This window comes from Poecilia reticulata, chromosome 20, assembly GCF_904066995.2.
Source record: "Poecilia reticulata chromosome 20, P_reticulata-male-v2, whole genome shotgun sequence".
In the NCBI taxonomy this organism is placed as follows: domain Eukaryota; kingdom Metazoa; phylum Chordata; class Actinopteri; order Cyprinodontiformes; family Poeciliidae; genus Poecilia; species Poecilia reticulata.
Genome location: NC_088849.1, coordinates 21737627 through 21755027, shown reverse-complemented (window position 1 = coordinate 21755027; position 17401 = coordinate 21737627). Strand labels below are relative to the sequence as shown.

General features: G+C 38.5%; 2 protein-coding genes across 3 annotated transcripts; both read left to right on the top strand.

The window, feature by feature from the left end:
• Positions 1-1299: 1299 nt before the first annotated feature.
• On the top strand, positions 1300-5791 carry apodb (apolipoprotein Db). Of its 2 annotated transcripts, XM_081601740.1 has the most exons (6): positions 1323-1398; positions 1507-1562; positions 2389-2504; positions 2573-2694; positions 3542-3627; positions 4883-5791. In XM_081601740.1, the coding sequence occupies exons 3-6, from the start codon at positions 2394-2396 to the stop codon at positions 5110-5112; spliced, it is 549 nt and encodes a 182-aa protein (XP_081457866.1). In that variant the 5' UTR covers positions 1323-1398; positions 1507-1562; positions 2389-2393; the 3' UTR covers positions 5113-5791. The 2 variants fall into 2 exon arrangements, with proteins under 2 accessions (XP_081457865.1, XP_081457866.1); XM_081601739.1 differs by lacking the exon at positions 1507-1562 and having other exon boundaries at positions 1300-1398.
• A 7403-nt stretch (positions 5792-13194) lies between these two features.
• Positions 13195-16577, top strand: LOC145549348 (apolipoprotein D-like). The gene is made up of 4 exons (XM_081601493.1): positions 13195-13305; positions 13374-13495; positions 14321-14406; positions 15666-16577. The coding sequence occupies exons 1-4, from the start codon at positions 13195-13197 to the stop codon at positions 15893-15895; spliced, it is 549 nt and encodes a 182-aa protein (XP_081457619.1). The 3' UTR covers positions 15896-16577.
• Positions 16578-17401: the final 824 nt, after the last annotated feature.

The window sequence follows — 17401 nt, the reverse complement described above, 5'->3', positions numbered from 1 at the left end:
AGCTTTTCTTAAAAAGGGATTCAGCTTTGAGTAACAACTACTCCTTGTAAGATTTCATCCTGTTTCACAATGTGTCAAACGTGACAAAAGAAGACATAACTTCCTGCAGTGTTTGTTAACATGAACTTTATGGTTATGTGTGAGAGAGCAGAAAGAACAATCACAACTCTTACCAAACCAGTGTGTTCACATACAAACTATGACAGGCATGCATTGAGAATAAAACCTGACTATTCTAGACATTTACAGGTTGGTGGCCTGTAAAGCTGCACTGCAAAAACACAAAATCTAAGTATTGTTTTAAGTCAATAATTTCTAAAAATTGATGAGAAAGTAATAGTTCCATATGCAGATTATTTCACTTATAAAATGGGAAAAATGATTCGTTATAAGTGAAAATAATCCGAAGGAAGGAATTATTGACTTAATACAAGTTGCTATATTTTGCTGAAAAGTTATTTATAAGTTGGTTTTATCATATTTCAAGTGTACTAAGATATTTGTTCTAGTAACTAGATCAAAATTACTTGGTAAGATTTTGTATTTTTGCAGTGTAATGTTAACTAGCAGTTTCATAATGGCTGTTGGTTCTGCTATCACAGTATGACTACTTCCCGCAAATAATAACCTTAAAGCTGCAATGTGTAACTTGTATAAATAAAATGTTTTTTCATATTTGGTAAAACAAATATTTTGACAAACTCTCAGCATGTTGTGAAAGTTTGTTATGAAACAGGTGAAATTGGTTTGGAGAAACGCTACAGAGCCATTTGCTGCAAAAGCAAGTTTCATAACATTACCTGTTATGAAACAGATAATGTGTAATCTAATTATATCATCCGATTTCATCAGACAGATGAAAATGAGACATTATGTGAAAATTTTGGTATTTTAAGGATCAAAATAATTTTAATTTATATAAATAACATACTATACAATAAATTATAATATAAATTATTTACTAATCAAAATCAGGAAAAGAATAACATTTTTAAATATAAAACTTATAAAACTTTAGCAAACATTAACAGACACACTGCAGGTGTGTATCTGTGTTTGGTCAATTTTTGGTTAAAACATGGTTGCTATTCATTCAGTGGGTAGAAAATCCAGAAATAAGAGTATAGATACTTCATAGAAACTTTTCTCAAGTAAAAGTAACTGAGTAAATGTAATTAGTTACGTTACTTAACGATGGGAAGGAGCTTTACTGTCAACATTACGAGACATGAATGAGTCAAACTGTTTGTTTCCTGAGTCAGCGCTCCGTCAGGGAGGGAATGTGCGCATGATGACAATCATGCGCACATTCTGCTCTTTCACAAGCAGAGAGGAACCAGTGCTGATCCAGAGAGCCGGAGAGTCAGACTCACAGCTCCAGACCTCCAAACCACTCAGGTAAGGAAACACTTCCTAAATATCACCTTAACCTGCAGCACAGAGGACAAAAAGTACTAACGTCTTAACACGGTTTTTATTTTGTCTCGTTTATTTTGTCTTGTTCAGAAGGATTAATTCCTGTTACATCAGATTATATATTTGCATCTACTCATCATATTGAGGTAATAGTTTTCATCTTCATCATTTAACATTTATAGCCTGAAATCCCTTTAAATATCATTAAATAATTTGTTTTATAATAGAGTTACATAATGTCAACAAAGCTGAAGGTGTATTCAACCCAAAGCAACACCTTGAAACCTGAAGAGCAGGTGTGGCCGCTTCAATGCAGTAAAATGAGACAAAAGACAAAATAACTTCCTGCAGTGTTTGTTCTCTCTGCTCTCTCACACATGACCATGAAGTTCAAGTTAACAATCACAACTCTTACCAAACCAGTGTGTTCACATACACACTATGACAGGCATGCATTGAGAATAAAACCTGACTATTCTAGACATTTACAGGTTGGTGCCTCTAAAACTGCCCTGCAAAAACACAAAATCTAAGTATTGATTTAAGTCAATAATTCCTTAAAATTGATGAAAAAGTAAGTTACATATGCAGATTATTTCCCTTATAAAATGGGAAAAATGATTTGTTATAAGTGAAAATAATCTGATAAATAATCCGAAGGAAGGAATTATTGACTTAATACAAGTTGCTATATTGTGCTGAAAAGTTTTTTGTAAGTTGGTTTTACCTTATTTCAAGTATACTAAGATATTTGTTCTAGTAACTAGATCAAAATTACTTGGTAAGATTTTGTATTTTTACAGTGTAATATTAACTAGTAGCTTCTTAATGACTGTTGGTTCTGCAGTCACAGTATGACTAATTCCCACAGCTGTAGTGTGTAACTTATATGAATAAAATGTTTTAAATAAAATGTTTTTAAATAATAAAATAATTTAAACTTTTCCATATGTTTCTGTTTGTCCCCTGCAGGAACCATGTCTGCCGTCTACCTCGTCCTGCTGCTGCTGCCTCTGGTCTCAGCTCAGACGTTTCACTGGGGTCCCTGTCCCAGTCCGGCAGTGCAGCCCGGCTTCGACGTCCAAAAGGTAAATCCTGTAAAAACATGTTGGGAGCACATATGAACACAAAGTGACCCAGTTGTTTCTGTCGCCAGTACCTGGGACGGTGGTACGAGATAGCCAGGCTTCCCAATTCCTTTGAAAAGGGGAAATGCATGGAGGCGAATTACGCCTTGAGGAAAGATGGAACCATCCGAGTCCTGAACTCTCAGCTGTAGTGAGTACAATTATTGCTTCTTCATTTGGTTTGATGTTTTGTGTGAAAACTAGAATTTTTCTGGGTCCAAAATTTCGATACTCTGATACTTTATCCTTTTATTCTGTTTCTGTCATGATTTTTGCTTGGTTTTCTATCAGATCTGGAAAAAAATGTATGAAAAAAATCCATAGTATGCGGCTGCAAAGGGAAGAGCGTGCCATGACTTTTAATGTTGATATAACACAATACTTATGTAATCTGCAAGAGGAAACCCATCTGTCCATTACAGGGTTTGGTGAAACGCAGAAAAACTTCGACCTTCTTTGAATCTATATTCAAACTTTATAGCAGAAACTCAGCTCTAAGTCTAAATGTTTCATCTGACTGTATTACTATTATTATACCTTTCATGGTTTCTACATGATCTAAGTTTTGTTTTTTTTATGGTTTTTTTTTTTTTAGATTTCACCATATATTCAGAAAGCTTCAAAAGGTTCTGTGACTCATTGTTGGATAGTTGTAGTCATAAGTCACAGTTTCTGCACAAGCTTGGATTATTGTGTGAAATAAAAATGGACATGTGGAATTCCTGTCCCTCCTTTGTTCCAGAAAAGGCGGGAATCCCCATAGCAATCCCAAAGAATGACTCAGCATTCTTTGGGATGTGTTTTTTTTGTTGTTTTTTTTTGCCTAGCTTAGCTGTTTTTCTTCTTTTTAAATCTGCTAGTCTGGAGTTAGCAAAGAGAAGTTGATGTATGTCAGATAATTTTGCAGAAAATGTCAGGTTTAAAACTGTTGTGAATAGCTTTTGTTATTGTTAGTAATTAAATGTTTGCATGTGTGACTCTGTTTTTCTATATTCCAGTAAAGATAAAGTGAGTACAGCAGAAGGGACAGCTGTGGTTCCTGATACCAGGGAAATGGCCAAACTCGGAGTCAGCTTCTCATACTGTAAGTGTATTTAATAAAGATCACCAAGAGTCTGACAGCAACAAATGAAGAGTTGGACGTTAATTTGTCAATGCTTGAGTGCAATAATGATCAAAAGACGTTTCCCATTTTAAATACAGGTCTTGTACACACATAGCTGGGTCTTCAAAAAACAAATATTTCAAATACTGTTTGAAAAAATAATATCGTACATGTGGAATCGGTTTAAGAAAAGTGTTTATTCACACAAACCTGCTGAATTTCAACACTGAATTTTGTTATAAACATGCCAAACCCATAGGGGGCAGTGTAGTGCAAAGCTAAAACCAATCACAGTCCTTCAAAACAACCATGACTTCCTGTTAGGAATGAAATATGGAACCAGGAGAGGTTGGACTACTGTTGAATAGTGTGTTAGAATATAAGGTTAATAAAACACAAGACATGCCGATTGGGAATCATACGAATCAAGAAGTTAACGTTGAATACATCAATGGTCTTCCTTATTTCTGGTCTTAGGGGTTCCGCCAATCAGTGCCAAGTAAAATTAATGGTGGTCCTGGATTGGCCAGCTAATACTGTGTGAAGTATCACAGGGCCTCCGTATTTCAGCTTCCCAAACTGCATTTCCTTTAAAATATTTTAGATATGAAACAATCCATGAACAGATTTTCCATAAATAATTCCAAGTTAAAGCTGCATCACATAACTTTTATAATAAGATATGTTGTTTATATATTTGTTAAATTATCATTATATAGTGACCATAAAATACAAGACAGATAATCTGTGAAAGAAATCATGCTGCCAGGACTAATTGTAGAAATATATCTCAGCCAGAAACAATCAATTACAGCCAGGAGGAGGGTCTTAGCGCTGTCAATCACTCTTGTGCTCACCTTTTGCTCTCTGCTATGCTACAGCATTGTAGTTCACCACAACATAGCCAACCAGGAATGCTAAGACTAGTTATAAATGGCTCTCCACCATTAGTACGTTGAGCTTCGTGTACACAAAGATGATTGGCAGCACTAAGACCCGCTTCCTGGCTCTGATTGGTTGATTCTGACAGCAGCAGTAGCTCAGGGAGGAACTTGATTTTTTCACAGATGATCTATCTCATATTATACTGTCACAACATTGTGACGGTAAAAAATATATGTCGAAAACATATTTTGGTAAAAGTTACAAAAGTACACAAATAGCCCGGTGGATCTGATGTTACCTTGACCTCCTGAATCAGCAAATAAACTAACTTTATGGCGTTTGCTCACAGTCACTCCCTACAGCCCGTACTGGGTCCTCACCACCGACTACACCAGCCTGGCGGTGGTGTACTCCTGCACGGACATCCTCCGCCTGTTCCGAGTCGAGTACGCCTGGATCTTGTCACGGTCACGCTTCCTGCCGCCGCTGACGGTTCGCTACGCCAAAGAGCTGCTGGTCAGAGAAGGAATCGACATCTCCAGGATGAAGGCCACCGATCAGAACTGCAAAGACAACTAGGAGGCCGCTTCTCAGTCATGTCTTACTATTTCTGCTTAGAAAGTTTTTTATTAATGCGAAGAAATATTTTAAGATTTCTGTGTTTAATTGTAGTCATACCTGTTATTGTGATATTTATAAGCACAACAAAGTTTATATATTTTGATTCTGCTTTTCTGTTAAATGGTTGCTGATTGAAGATGGAAATATTAACTGAAGGGTTGTTGTTTACTATGTTACAACATTGTAAGTCACATTTTCTGTAATAAATATTAAATAATAGACAATTGTTTTGTCTATTCTTACTCTGGAGGTTCTATAAATTATACAAACTAATTCATTGGGTATTTCTGCCATCTTTTTTAATGAACTGAACCAGTTTTTCTCATTGGATATTGACAATATCACTATGTTCTATTGTAGATTTTATGAATTGTTTTCCTCTTTCATGTACCTGTTTGTAAGCTTACCTGTGAAATGTAGCTAAAATCTTTCACTTAGGTTGTTTCTCCATACATTTATCATTGTATTAAATTGTTATTCTGCTCTTGGCAGTTGGTGGTTACCATAGTAACCAGTAACTGACAGATCCACTGCCCCCCTTTCTCTGTTGCTGTTGGTAACCGTGGCATGTATTGGGGTCAGCTCTGTGTTTTCTTCACAGATATATTTTAACATGTTTTTGACAAATTCAATCATATCCAGTGTTTCATGAGTATTTTTGTTGCTTTGTGTGCTTTTAATGTAACATGCACAACTGTCGCTGTTGTGCATGTTGCGTTAATGTCGGTGCATATGGCAACTCTCATTAACAATTGATGATTAAAGTCCTCCGGATTTATCTTGATCAAAATAATTAACAGCAAACAGAAATGTATGGACTTAAAACTTGCTCTGTTGAAATATATATATATATATATATATATATATATATATATATATATATATACACTGCTCAAAAAAATAAAGGGAACACTCAAATAACATCCTAGATCTGAATGAATGAAATATTCTCATTGAATACTTTGTTCTGTACAAAGTTGAATGTGCTGACAACAAAATCACACAAAAATCATCAATGGAAATCAAATTTATTAACCAATGGAGGCCTGGATTTGGAGCCACACACAAAATTAAAGTGAAAAAACACACTACAGGCTGATCCAACTTTAATGTAATGTCCTTAAGACAAGTCAAAATGAGGCTCAGTATTGTGTGTGGCCTCCACGTGTCTGTATGACCTCCCTACAACGCCTGGGCATGCTCCTGATGAGGTGGCAGATGATCTCCTGAGGGATCTCCTCCCAGACCTGGACTAAAGCATCCGCCAACTCCTGGACAGTCTGTGGTGCAGCGTGACGTTGGTGGATGGAGCGAGACATGATGTCCCAGATGTGCTCTATCGGATTCAGGTCTGGGGAACGGGCGGGCCAGTCCATAGCTTCAATGCCTTCATCTTGCAGGAACTGCTGACACACTCCAGCCACATGAGGTCTAGCATTGTCCTGCATTAGGAGGAACCCAGGGCCAACCGCACCAGCATATGGTCTCACAAGGAGTCTGAGGATCTCATCTCGGTACCTAATGGCAGTCAGGCTACCTCTGGTGAGCACATGGAGGGCTGTGCGGCCCTCCAAAGAAATGCCACCCCACACCATTACTGACCCACTACCAAACCGGTCATGCTGAAGGATGTTGCAGGCAGCAGACCGCTCTCCACGACGTCTCCAGACTCTGTCACGTCTGTCACATGTGCTCAGTGTGAACCTGCTTTCATCTGTGAAGAGCACAAGGCGCCAGTGGCAAATTTGCCAATCCTGGTGTTCTCTGGCAAATGCCAAGCGTCCTGCACGCTGTTGGGCTGTGAGCACAACCCCCATCTGTGGACGTCGGGCCCTCATACCATCCTCATGGAGTCGGTTTCTAACCGTTTGTGCAGACACATGCACATTTGTGGCCTGCTGGAGGTCATTTTGCAGGGCTCTGGCAGTGCTCCTCATGTTCCTTCTTGCACAAAGGCGGAGGTAGCGGTCCTGCTGCTGAGTTGTTGCCCTCCTACGGCCTCCTCCACATCTCCTGGTGTATTGGCCTGTCTCCTGGTAGCGCCTCCAGCCTCTGGACGCTACGCTGACAGACACAGCAAAGACCTTCTTGCCACAGCTCACATTGATGTGCCATCCTGGATGAGCTGCACTACCTGAGCCACTTGTGTGGGTTGTAGAGTCCGTCTCATGCTACCATGAGTGTGAAAGCACCACCAACATTCAAAACTGACCAAAACATCAGCCAGACAGCATAGGTACTGAGAAGTGGTCTGTGGTCCCCACCTGCAGAACCACTCCTTTATTGAGTGTGTCTCGCTAATTGCCAATAATTTCCATCTATTGTCTATTCCATTTGCACAACAGCAGGTGAAATTGATTGTCAATCAGTGTTGCTTCCTAAGTGGACAGTTTGATTTCACAGAAGTTTGATTTACTTGGAGTTATATTGTGTTGTTTAAGTGTTCCCTTTATTTTTTTGAGCAGTGTATATATATATATATATATATATATATATATATATATATATATATATATATATATATATATATATATATATATATATATATACACTGCTCAAAATATATACAGTTGCCCGAGACTGCAAAACCCGACACACCAACCTGTGTACCGCTTGGATTGATTACAAGAAAGCCTATGACTCAATGCCACACACTTGGATCATTGAATGCTTAGAGATGTACAACATCAATAGGACTCTAAGAGCCTTCATTGCAAACTCGATGGGGCTGTGGAAAACCACCCTTGAAGCCAACTGCAAACCACTTGCACAAGTGTCCATCAAATGTGGCATATACCAAGGAGATGCTCTGTCCCCACTGCTGTTCTGCATAGGCCTGAACCCTCTCAGCCAAATCATCAACAAGACTGGCTACGGATACCGACTCAAGAATGGGGCCACGATCAGTCACCTCCTCTACATGGATGACATCAAGCTGTACGCCAAGAGCGAGCGAGACATCGACTCACTGATCCACACCACCAGGATCTACAGCACTGACATTGGGATGTCATTCGGACTAGAGAAGTGTGGTCGGATGGTTACAAAGAGAGGGAAGGTTGCCCACACAGAAGGGGTCTCACTCCCAGAAGGAACAATAGCAGACATAGAGCACAGCTACAAGTACCTGGGAATACCACAAGCAAATGGCAACCTCGATGAGGTCACAAGGAAAGGAGCCACAGCCAAATACCTCCAACGAATAAGGCAAGTCCTGAGAAGCCAGCTCAATGGCAAGAACAAGATCCGTGCAATAAACAGCTATGCCTTACCAGTAATCAGATACCCTGCCGGAATAATCAGCTGGCCAATGGAAGAGATGAAGGCCACAGATGTTAAGACTAGGAAGCTACTAACCATGCATGGAGGGTTCCACCCCAAATCCAGCACCCTGAGACTGTACACGAGCCGTAAGGAAGGAGGCAGAGGACTAGTGAGTGTGAGAGCCACTGTCCAGGATGAAACATCCAAGATCCATAAATACATCAAGGACAAAGCCTCAACGGACGATGTGCTCAGCGAATGTCTCAGGCAATGGGGAACAGAAGACAAGGTGCTGGAAGTACCATCATGGGAGGACAAGCCCCTACATGGGATGTACCACCGACAAATAACTGAAGTGGCTGATGTCAGGAAAACCTACCAATGGCTGGAGAAAGCTGGACTCAAGGACAGCACAGAGGCTCTCATCCTGGCCGCCCAGGAACAGGCCCTAAACACCAGAGCAATAGAGGCTCAGATCTACCACACCAGAGAAGACCCAAGGTGTAGGTTGTGCAAGGAGGCCCCTGAGACAGTCCAGCACATAATAGCAGGGTGCAAGATGCTGGCAGGGAAAGCGTACATGGAACGACATAACCAAGTGGCGGGCATAGTGTACAGGAACATCTGTGCAGAATATGGACTGGAAGCCCCGAGATCAAAGTGGGGAACACCCCCAAAAGTGGTGGAGAATGACCGAGCTAAGATCCTGTGGGACTTCCAGATCCAGACAGACAAGATGGTAATGGCGAACCAACCGGACATTGTGGTGGTGGATAAAGAACAGAGGAAAGCCGTTGTGGTGGATGTAGCAATACCAAGTGACTACAACATCAGGAAAAAGGAGCATGAGAAATTGGAGAAGTACCAGGGTCTCAGGGAGGAACTGGAAAAGACCTGGAAGGTGAAGACCACAGTGGTGCCTGTGGTCATCGGGGCCCTCGGGGCAGTCACCCCCAAACTGGAGCAGTGGCTAAAACAGATCCCAGGAACAACATCAGACATCTCAGTCCAGAAATGTGCAGTTCTAGGCACAGCCAAGATACTGCGCAGAACCCTCAAGCTCCCAGGCCTCTGGTAGAGGACCCGAGCTCAGAGGATGAAACAGACCACCCGAGGAGGGTGAGAAGGGAATTTTTTTTTTTTTATATATATATATATAAATAGCAGACTTCACTACCAGTAAAGAGACTGAGTATCCTTCAATAAAATGCGTTGTGGAGTGGGAACTGAGAGATAACGGCAACGAAGATCTGTTTTGCATCAAATTCCCAGTTCAGATTGTGAACTGAGTCGGCCTAACAAAAGAACCTCAGACGAGCTTTTCTTAAAAAGGGATTCAGCTTTGAGTAACAACTACTTCTTGTAAGATTTCATCCTGTTTCACAATGTGTCAAACGTGACAAAAGAAGACATAACTTCCTGCAGTGTTTGTTAACATGAACTTTATGGTCATGTGTGAGAGAGCAGAAAGAACAATCACAACTCTTACCAAACCAGTGTGTTCACATACAAACTATGACAGGCATGCATTGAGAATAAAACCTGACTATTCTAGACATTTACAGGTTGGTGGCCTGTAAAGCTGCACTGCAAAAACACAAAATCTAAGTATTGTTTTAAGTCAATAATTTCTAAAAATTGATGAGAAAGTAATAGTTCCATATGCAGATTATTTCACTTATAAAATGGGAAAAATGATTCGTTATAAGTGAAAATAATCCAAAGGAAGGAATTATTGACTTAATACAAGTTGCTATATTTTGCTGAAAAGTTATTTATAAGTTGGTTTTATCATATTTCAAGTGTACTAAGATATTTGTTCTAGTAACTAGATCAAAATTACTTGGTAAGATTTTGTATTTTTGCAGTGTAATGTTAACTAGCAGTTTCATAATGGCTGTTGGTTCTGCTATCACAGTATGACTACTTCCCGCAAATAATAACCTTAAAGCTGCAATGTGTAACTTGTATAAATAAAATGTTTTTTCATATTTGGTAAAACAAATATTTTGACAAACTCTCAGCATGTTGTGAAAGTTTGTTATGAAACAGGTGAAACTGGTTTGGAGAAACGCTACAGATCCATTTGCTGCAAAAGCAAGTTTCATAACATTACCTGTTATGAAACAGATAATGTGTAATCTAATTATATCATCCGATTTCATCAGACAGATGAAAATGAGACATTATGTGAAAATTTTGGTATTTTAAGGATCAAAATAATTTTAATTTATATAAATAACATACTATACAATAAATTATAATATAAATTACTTACTAATCAAAATCAGGAAAAGAATAACATTTTTAAATATAAAACTTATAAAACTTTAGCAAACATTAACAGACACACTGCAGGTGTGTATCTGTGTTTGGTCAATTTTTGGTTAAAACATGGTTGTTATTCATTCAGTGGGTAGAAAATCCAGAAATAAGAGTATAGATACTTCATAGAAACTTTTCTCAAGTAAACGTAACTGAGTAAATGTAATTAGTTACGTTACTTAACAATGGGAAGGAGCTTTACTGTCAACATTACGAGACATGAATGAGTCAAACTGTTTGTTTCCTGAGTCAGCGCTCCGTCAGGGAGGGAATGTGCGCATGATAACAATCATGCGCACATTCTGCTCTTTAAAAAGCAGAGAGGAACCAGTGCTGATCCAGAGAGCCGGAGAGTCAGACTCACAGCTCCAGACCTCCAAACCACTCAGGTAAGGAAACACTTCCTAAATATCACCTTAACCTGCAGCACAGAGGACAAAAAGTACTAACGTCTTAACATGGTTTTTATTTTGTCTCGTTTATTTTGTCTTGTTCAGAAGGATTAATTCCTGTTACATCAGATTATATATTTGCATTTACTCATCATATTGAGGTAATAGTTTTCATCTTCATCATTTAACATTTATAGCCTGAAATCCCTTTAAATATCATTAAATAATTTGTTTTATAATAGAGTTACATAATGTCAACAAAGCTGAAGGTGTATTCAACCCAAAGCAACACCTTGAAACCTGAAGAGCAGGTGTGGCCGCTTCAATGCAGTAAAATGAGACAAAAGACAAAATAACTTCCTGCAGTGTTTGTTCTCTCTGCTCTCTCACACATGACCATGAAGTTCAAGTTAACAATCACAACTCTTACCAAACCAGTGTGTTCACATACACACTATGACAGGCATGCATTGAGAATAAAACCTGACTATTCTAGACATTTACAGGTTGGTGGCCTGTAAAACTGCACTGCAAAAACACAAAATCTAAGTATTGATTTAAGTCAATAATTCCTTAAAATTGATGAAAAACTAAGTTACATATGCAGATTATTTCACTTATAAAATGGGAAAAATGATTCGTTATAAGTGAAAATAATCTGATAAATAATCCGAAGGAAGGAATTATTGACTTAATACAAGTTGCTATATTTTGCTGAAAAGTTATTTGTAAGTTGGTTTTTACCTTATTTCAAGTATACTAAGATATTTGTTCTAGTAAGTAGATCAAAATTACTTGGTAAGATTTTGTATTTTTACAGTGTAATGTTAACTAGTAGCTTCTTAATGACTGTTGGTTCTGCAGTCACAGTATGACTAATTCCCACAGCTGTAGTGTGTAACTTATATAAATAAAATGTTTTAAATAAAATGTTTTTAAATATTTGTTAAAACAAATATTTTAACAAACTGTCACCATGTTGTGAAAGTTTGTTATGAAACAGGTAATCTTTGAAAAGATCGATCTCCTTCACTTCCTCCTTGAATTACAATCATCGTCTAAAGAAATGCTCCGCTCCCAACCAAGAACAACCAGTCAGAGCCAGGAGGAGGGTCTTAGCTCCGCCAATCACCCTCATATACTCGCTGCTAAACATGCTAATAATGGAGAAACAACTTTCAGAAGAGACATTTATCCACCGATATCTGTGGCTAAGCTAACTACCTTTAGCATTCACAACATGCTATGCTAGCTGCAGCATAACAGAGATCATGATTGATAGCGATAGGACCCGCCTTCTGGCTCTGATTGGTTGTTAGCACTGGGAGAAGGCAGAAGAGCTAAATTTGTCACCAAATATCTGTCTCACCATATTGTCATGACAGTGTCAGTTTCAATAAATAAGCTAAATATTATTTTTATAAAAGTTTAACAAGTCAAATTAATGTATATATTTAAAGTTATCTAAAAAGTCTTAAAATGACATTATATTTCCCCTCACAGTGACGTTTCCAGACAGTGGATTTAGGATATTTGTCTGTTCTGATCCATGTGCCTGTTCTTCATCCAGCCTCTAACATGTTAAAATAAAACCCTGTTACACCCGGCCTGCAGTATTCACATATTTAACCATATTTTCATGTTCTGTTTGTAGATTATTACCTTTGCAGAAACGCTACAGAGCCATTTGCTGCAATAGCAACAGTTTTAAATGATCCTTTCACCCAATTTCCATTTCTCTTCTTAATAAATCTTGATAATATTGGTGGTTTGGGGGTAAATTTAGTCCCACATATATTAACACATTTACATATTTTCTATGTTAGCTGCTTGTTTTATATTGCAACAATGAAACTGTGTAGTTAGAGTTACATTATCTCATTCAGTGAAATTGGTCTGCATTGTGATGTTTCTTGTCTTACTGTAACGTGTTGCTGTACTTTCACTCACAACAAATTTCCCATAGTCGAAACTAATCATTGTTTTACCTGATTATCTTCTTTAAACAGGTAATAATTCAAACTTTTCCATATGTTTCTGTTTGTCCCCTGCAGGAACCATGTCTGCCGTCTACCTCGTCCTCCTGCTGCTGCCTCTGGTCTCAGCTCAGACGTTTCACTGGGGTCCCTGTCCCAGTCCGGCAGTGCAGCCCGGCTTCGACGTCCAAAAGGTAAATCCTGTAAAAACATGTTGGGAGCACATATGAACACAAAGTGACCCAGTTGTTTCTGTCGCCAGTACCTGGGACGGTGGTACGAGATAGCGAGGCTTCCCAATTCCTTTGAAAAGGGGAAATGCATGGAGGCGAATTACGCCTTGAGGAAAGATGGAACCATCCGGGTCCTGAACTCTCAGCTGTAGTGAGTACAATTATTGCTTCTTCATTTGGTTTGATGTTTTGTGTGAAAACTAGAATTTTTCTGGGTCCAAAATTTCGATACTCTGATACTTTATCCTTTTATTCTGTTTCTGTCATGATTTTTGCTTGGTTTTCTATCAGATCTGGAAAAAAATTTATGAAAAAAATCCATAGTATGCGGCTGCAAAGGGAAGAGCGTGCCATGACTTTTAATGTTGATATAACACAATACTTATGTAATCTGCAAGAGGAAACCCGTTAGTCCATTACAGGGTTTGGTGAAACGCAGAAAAACTTTGACCTTCTTTGAATCTAGATTCAAACTTTATAGCAGAAACTCAGCTCTAAGTCTAAATGTTTTATCTGACTGTATTACTATTATTATACCTTTCATGGTTTCTACATGATCTAAGTTTTATTTTTTTTATGTTTTTTTTTTTTAGATTTCACCATATATTCAGAAAGCTTCAAAAGGTTCTGTGACTCATAGTTGGATAGTTGTAGTCATAAGTCACAGTTTCTGCACAAGCTTGGATTATTGTGTGAAATAAAAATGTCCCTCCTTTGTTCCAGAAAAGGCGGGAATCCCCATAGCATCCCAAAGAATGACTCAGCATTCTTTGGGATGTGTTTTTTTTTTTTTTTTTTTGCTTAGCTTAGCTGTTTTTCTTCTTTTTAAATCTGCTAGTCTGGAGTTAGCAAAGAGAAGTTGATGTATGTCAGATAATTTTGCAGAAAATGTCAGGTTTAAAACTGTTGTGAATAGCTTTTGTTATTGTTAGTAATTAAATGTTTGCATGTGTGACTCTGTTTTTCTATATTCCAGTAAAGATAAAGTGAGTACAGCAGAAGGGACAGCTGTGGTTCGTGATACCAGGGAAATGGCCAAACTCGGAGTCAGCTTCTCATACTGTAAGTGTATTTAATAAAGATCACCAAGAGTCTGACAGCAACAAATGAAGAGTTGGATGTTTATTTGTCAATGCTTGAGTGCAATAATGATCAAAAGACGTTTCCCATTTTAAATACAGGTCTTGTACACACATAGCTGGGTCTTCAAAAAACAAATATCTCAAATACTGTTTGAAAAAATAATATCGTACATGTGGAATCGGTTTAAGAAAAGTGTTTATTCACACAAACCTGCTGAATTTCAACACTGAATTTTGTTATAAACATGCCAAACCCATAGGGGGCAGTGTAGTGCAAAGCTAAAACCAATCACAGTCCTTCAAAACAACCATGACTTCCTGTTAGGAATGAAATATGGCACCAGGAGAGGTTGGACTACTGTTGAATAGTGTGTTAGAATATAAGGTTAATAAAACACAAGACATGCCGATTGGGAATCATACGAATCAAGAAGTTAACGTTGAATACATCAATGGTCTTCCTTATTTCTGGTCTTAGGGGTTCCGCCAATCAGTGCCAAGTAAAATTAATGGTGGTCCTGGATTGGCCAGCTAATACTGTGTGAAGTATCACAGGGCCTCCGTATTTCAGCTTCCCAAACTGCATTTCCTTTAAAATATTTTAGATATGAAACAATCCATGAACAGGCAGATTTTCCATGAATAATTCCAAGTTAAAGCTGCATCACATAACTTTTATAATAAGATATGTTGTTTATATATTTGTTAAATTATCATTATATAGTGACCATAAAATACAAGACAGATAATCTGTGAAAGAAATCATGCTGCCAGGACTAATTGTAGAAATACATCTCAGCCAGAAACAATCAATTACAGCCAGGAGGAGGGTCTTAGCGCTGTCAATCACTCTTGTGCTCACCCTTTGCTCTCTGCTATGCTACAGCATTGTAGTTCACCACAACATAGCCAACCAGGGATGCTAAGGCTAGTTATAAATGGCTCTCCACCATTAGTACGTTGAGCTTCGTGTACACAAAGATGATTGGCAGCACTAAGACCCGCTTTCTGGCTCTGATTGGTTGATTCTGACAGCAGCAGTAGCTCAGGGAGGAACTTGATTTTTTCACAGATGATCTATCTCATATTATACTGTCACAACATTGTGACGGTAAAAAATATATGTCGAAAACATATTTTGGTAAAAGTTACAAAAGTACACAAATAGCCCGGTGGATCTGATGTTACCTTGACCTCCTGAATCAGCAAATAAACTAACTTTATGGCGTTTGCTCACAGTCACTCCCTACAGCCCGTACTGGGTCCTCACCACCGACTACACCAGCCTGGCGGTGGTGTACTCCTGCACGGACATCCTCCGCCTGTTCCGAGTCGAGTACGCCTGGATCCTGTCACGGTCACGCTTCCTGCCGCCGCTGACGGTTCGCTACGCCAAAGAGCTGCTGGTCAGAGAAGGAATCGACATCTCCAGGATGAAGGCCACCGATCAGAACTGCAAAGACAACTAGGAGGCCGCTTCTCGGTCATGTCTTACTATTTCTGCTTAGAAAGTTTGTTTTTATTAATGCGAAGAAATATTTTAAGATTTCTGTGTTTAATTGTAGTTATACCTGTTATTGTGATATTTATAAGCACAACAAAGTTTATATATTTTGATTCTGCTTTTCTGTTAAATGGTCGCTGATTGAAGATGGAAATATTAACTGAAGGGTTGTTGTTTACTATGTTGCAACATTGTAAGTCACATTTTCTGTAATAAATAGTAAATAATAGACAACTGTTTTGTCTATTCTTACTCTGGAGGTTCTATAAACTATACAAACTAATTCATTGGGTATTTCTGCCATCTTTTTTAATTAACTGAACCAGTTTTTCTCATTGGATATTGACAATATCACTATGCTCTATTGTAGATTTTATGAATTGTTTTCCTCTTTCATGTACCTGTTTGTAAGCTTACCTGTGAAATGTAGCTAAAATCTTTCACTTAGGTTGTTTCTCCATACATTTATCGTTGTATTAAATTGTTATTCTGCTCTTGGCAGTTGGTGGTTACCATAGTAACCAGTAACTGACAGATCCACTGCCCCCCTTTCTCTGTTGCTGTTGGTAACCGTGGCATGTATTGGGGTCAGCTCTGTGTTTTCTTCACAGATATATTTTAACATGTTTTTGACAAATTCAATCATATCCAGTGTTTCATGAGTATTTTTGTTGCTTTGTGTGCTTTTAATGTAACATGCACAACTGTCGCTGTTGTGCATGTTGCGTTAATGTTGGTGCATTGGCGTCGGTGAATGTGATTGATTGGATATTTCAAAGAAAACATAAGTTTTATATAATTCTAAACAAGAAAACTGATAAAACGTTAAATATTTTTTAAATGATCAAAAGTCTCTAAATATTAAGATGAAGCACTGATGCCCTGGATTAGTTGAATGTTTAGATGTTTGAAATAATCCAAAGGATGAAGGAAGTAAAGGTAAAAAAAAAAAAAAAACAGTAGTGCTGAACCAGCATTCATACATCTGGACTCACCGAGCCTTTCTGCAGTTCCTCACAGCTGAAACCAGTCTCAGTCGTCCTGATTCTGATGTGTTGTACTTCTCCAGGTTGAACTCATCCAAAACCTCTGACATCTGCAGCATGTAGGCCAGAGCTGAACACTGGATCTCTGAGAGTTCATTCCCTGATTTCAGGAACTGTTGGATCTCCTGAAAAACTGAGAGGTTGTTTATCTCCAAGGCAGTGGAAGATGTTGATGCTTCTGTCAGGAGATATTCTACCAGAGTTCATCTTCTTCAGGTTGGTGATGATTCTCTGGATGGTTTCTGGATTGTTCTCTGTCTGACCCAGCAGGCCTCCTAACAGACTCTGGTTGGAGACTCCACAGTCAGGCCATGAAGGAAGCGGACAAACAGGCCCAGGTGGCCATTTTCACTGCTGAAGGATTTCTCTAGGACTGTTTTCATGAACCAATCCAGAGATGTTTCATTGTATTCTCCTCCCAGGAA

Bases quoted from the DNA above. Each gene is read 5' to 3' on its own strand.
- LOC145549348 (XM_081601493.1), top strand. From the start codon at position 13,195: ATGTCTGCCGTCTACCTCGTCCTCCTGCTGCTGCCTCTGGTCTCAGCT. The intron at 13,496-14,320 runs GTGAGTACAATT...TCTATATTCCAG, and splicing joins GTCCTGAACTCTCAGCTGTA to TAAAGATAAAGTGAGTACAG. The intron at 14,407-15,665 runs GTAAGTGTATTT...GTTTGCTCACAG, and splicing joins CGGAGTCAGCTTCTCATACT to TCACTCCCTACAGCCCGTAC.
- apodb (XM_081601739.1), top strand. From the start codon at position 2,394: ATGTCTGCCGTCTACCTCGTCCTGCTGCTGCTGCCTCTGGTCTCAGCT. The intron at 2,505-2,572 runs GTAAATCCTGTA...TTCTGTCGCCAG, and splicing joins CCGGCTTCGACGTCCAAAAG to TACCTGGGACGGTGGTACGA. The intron at 2,695-3,541 runs GTGAGTACAATT...TCTATATTCCAG, and splicing joins GTCCTGAACTCTCAGCTGTA to TAAAGATAAAGTGAGTACAG.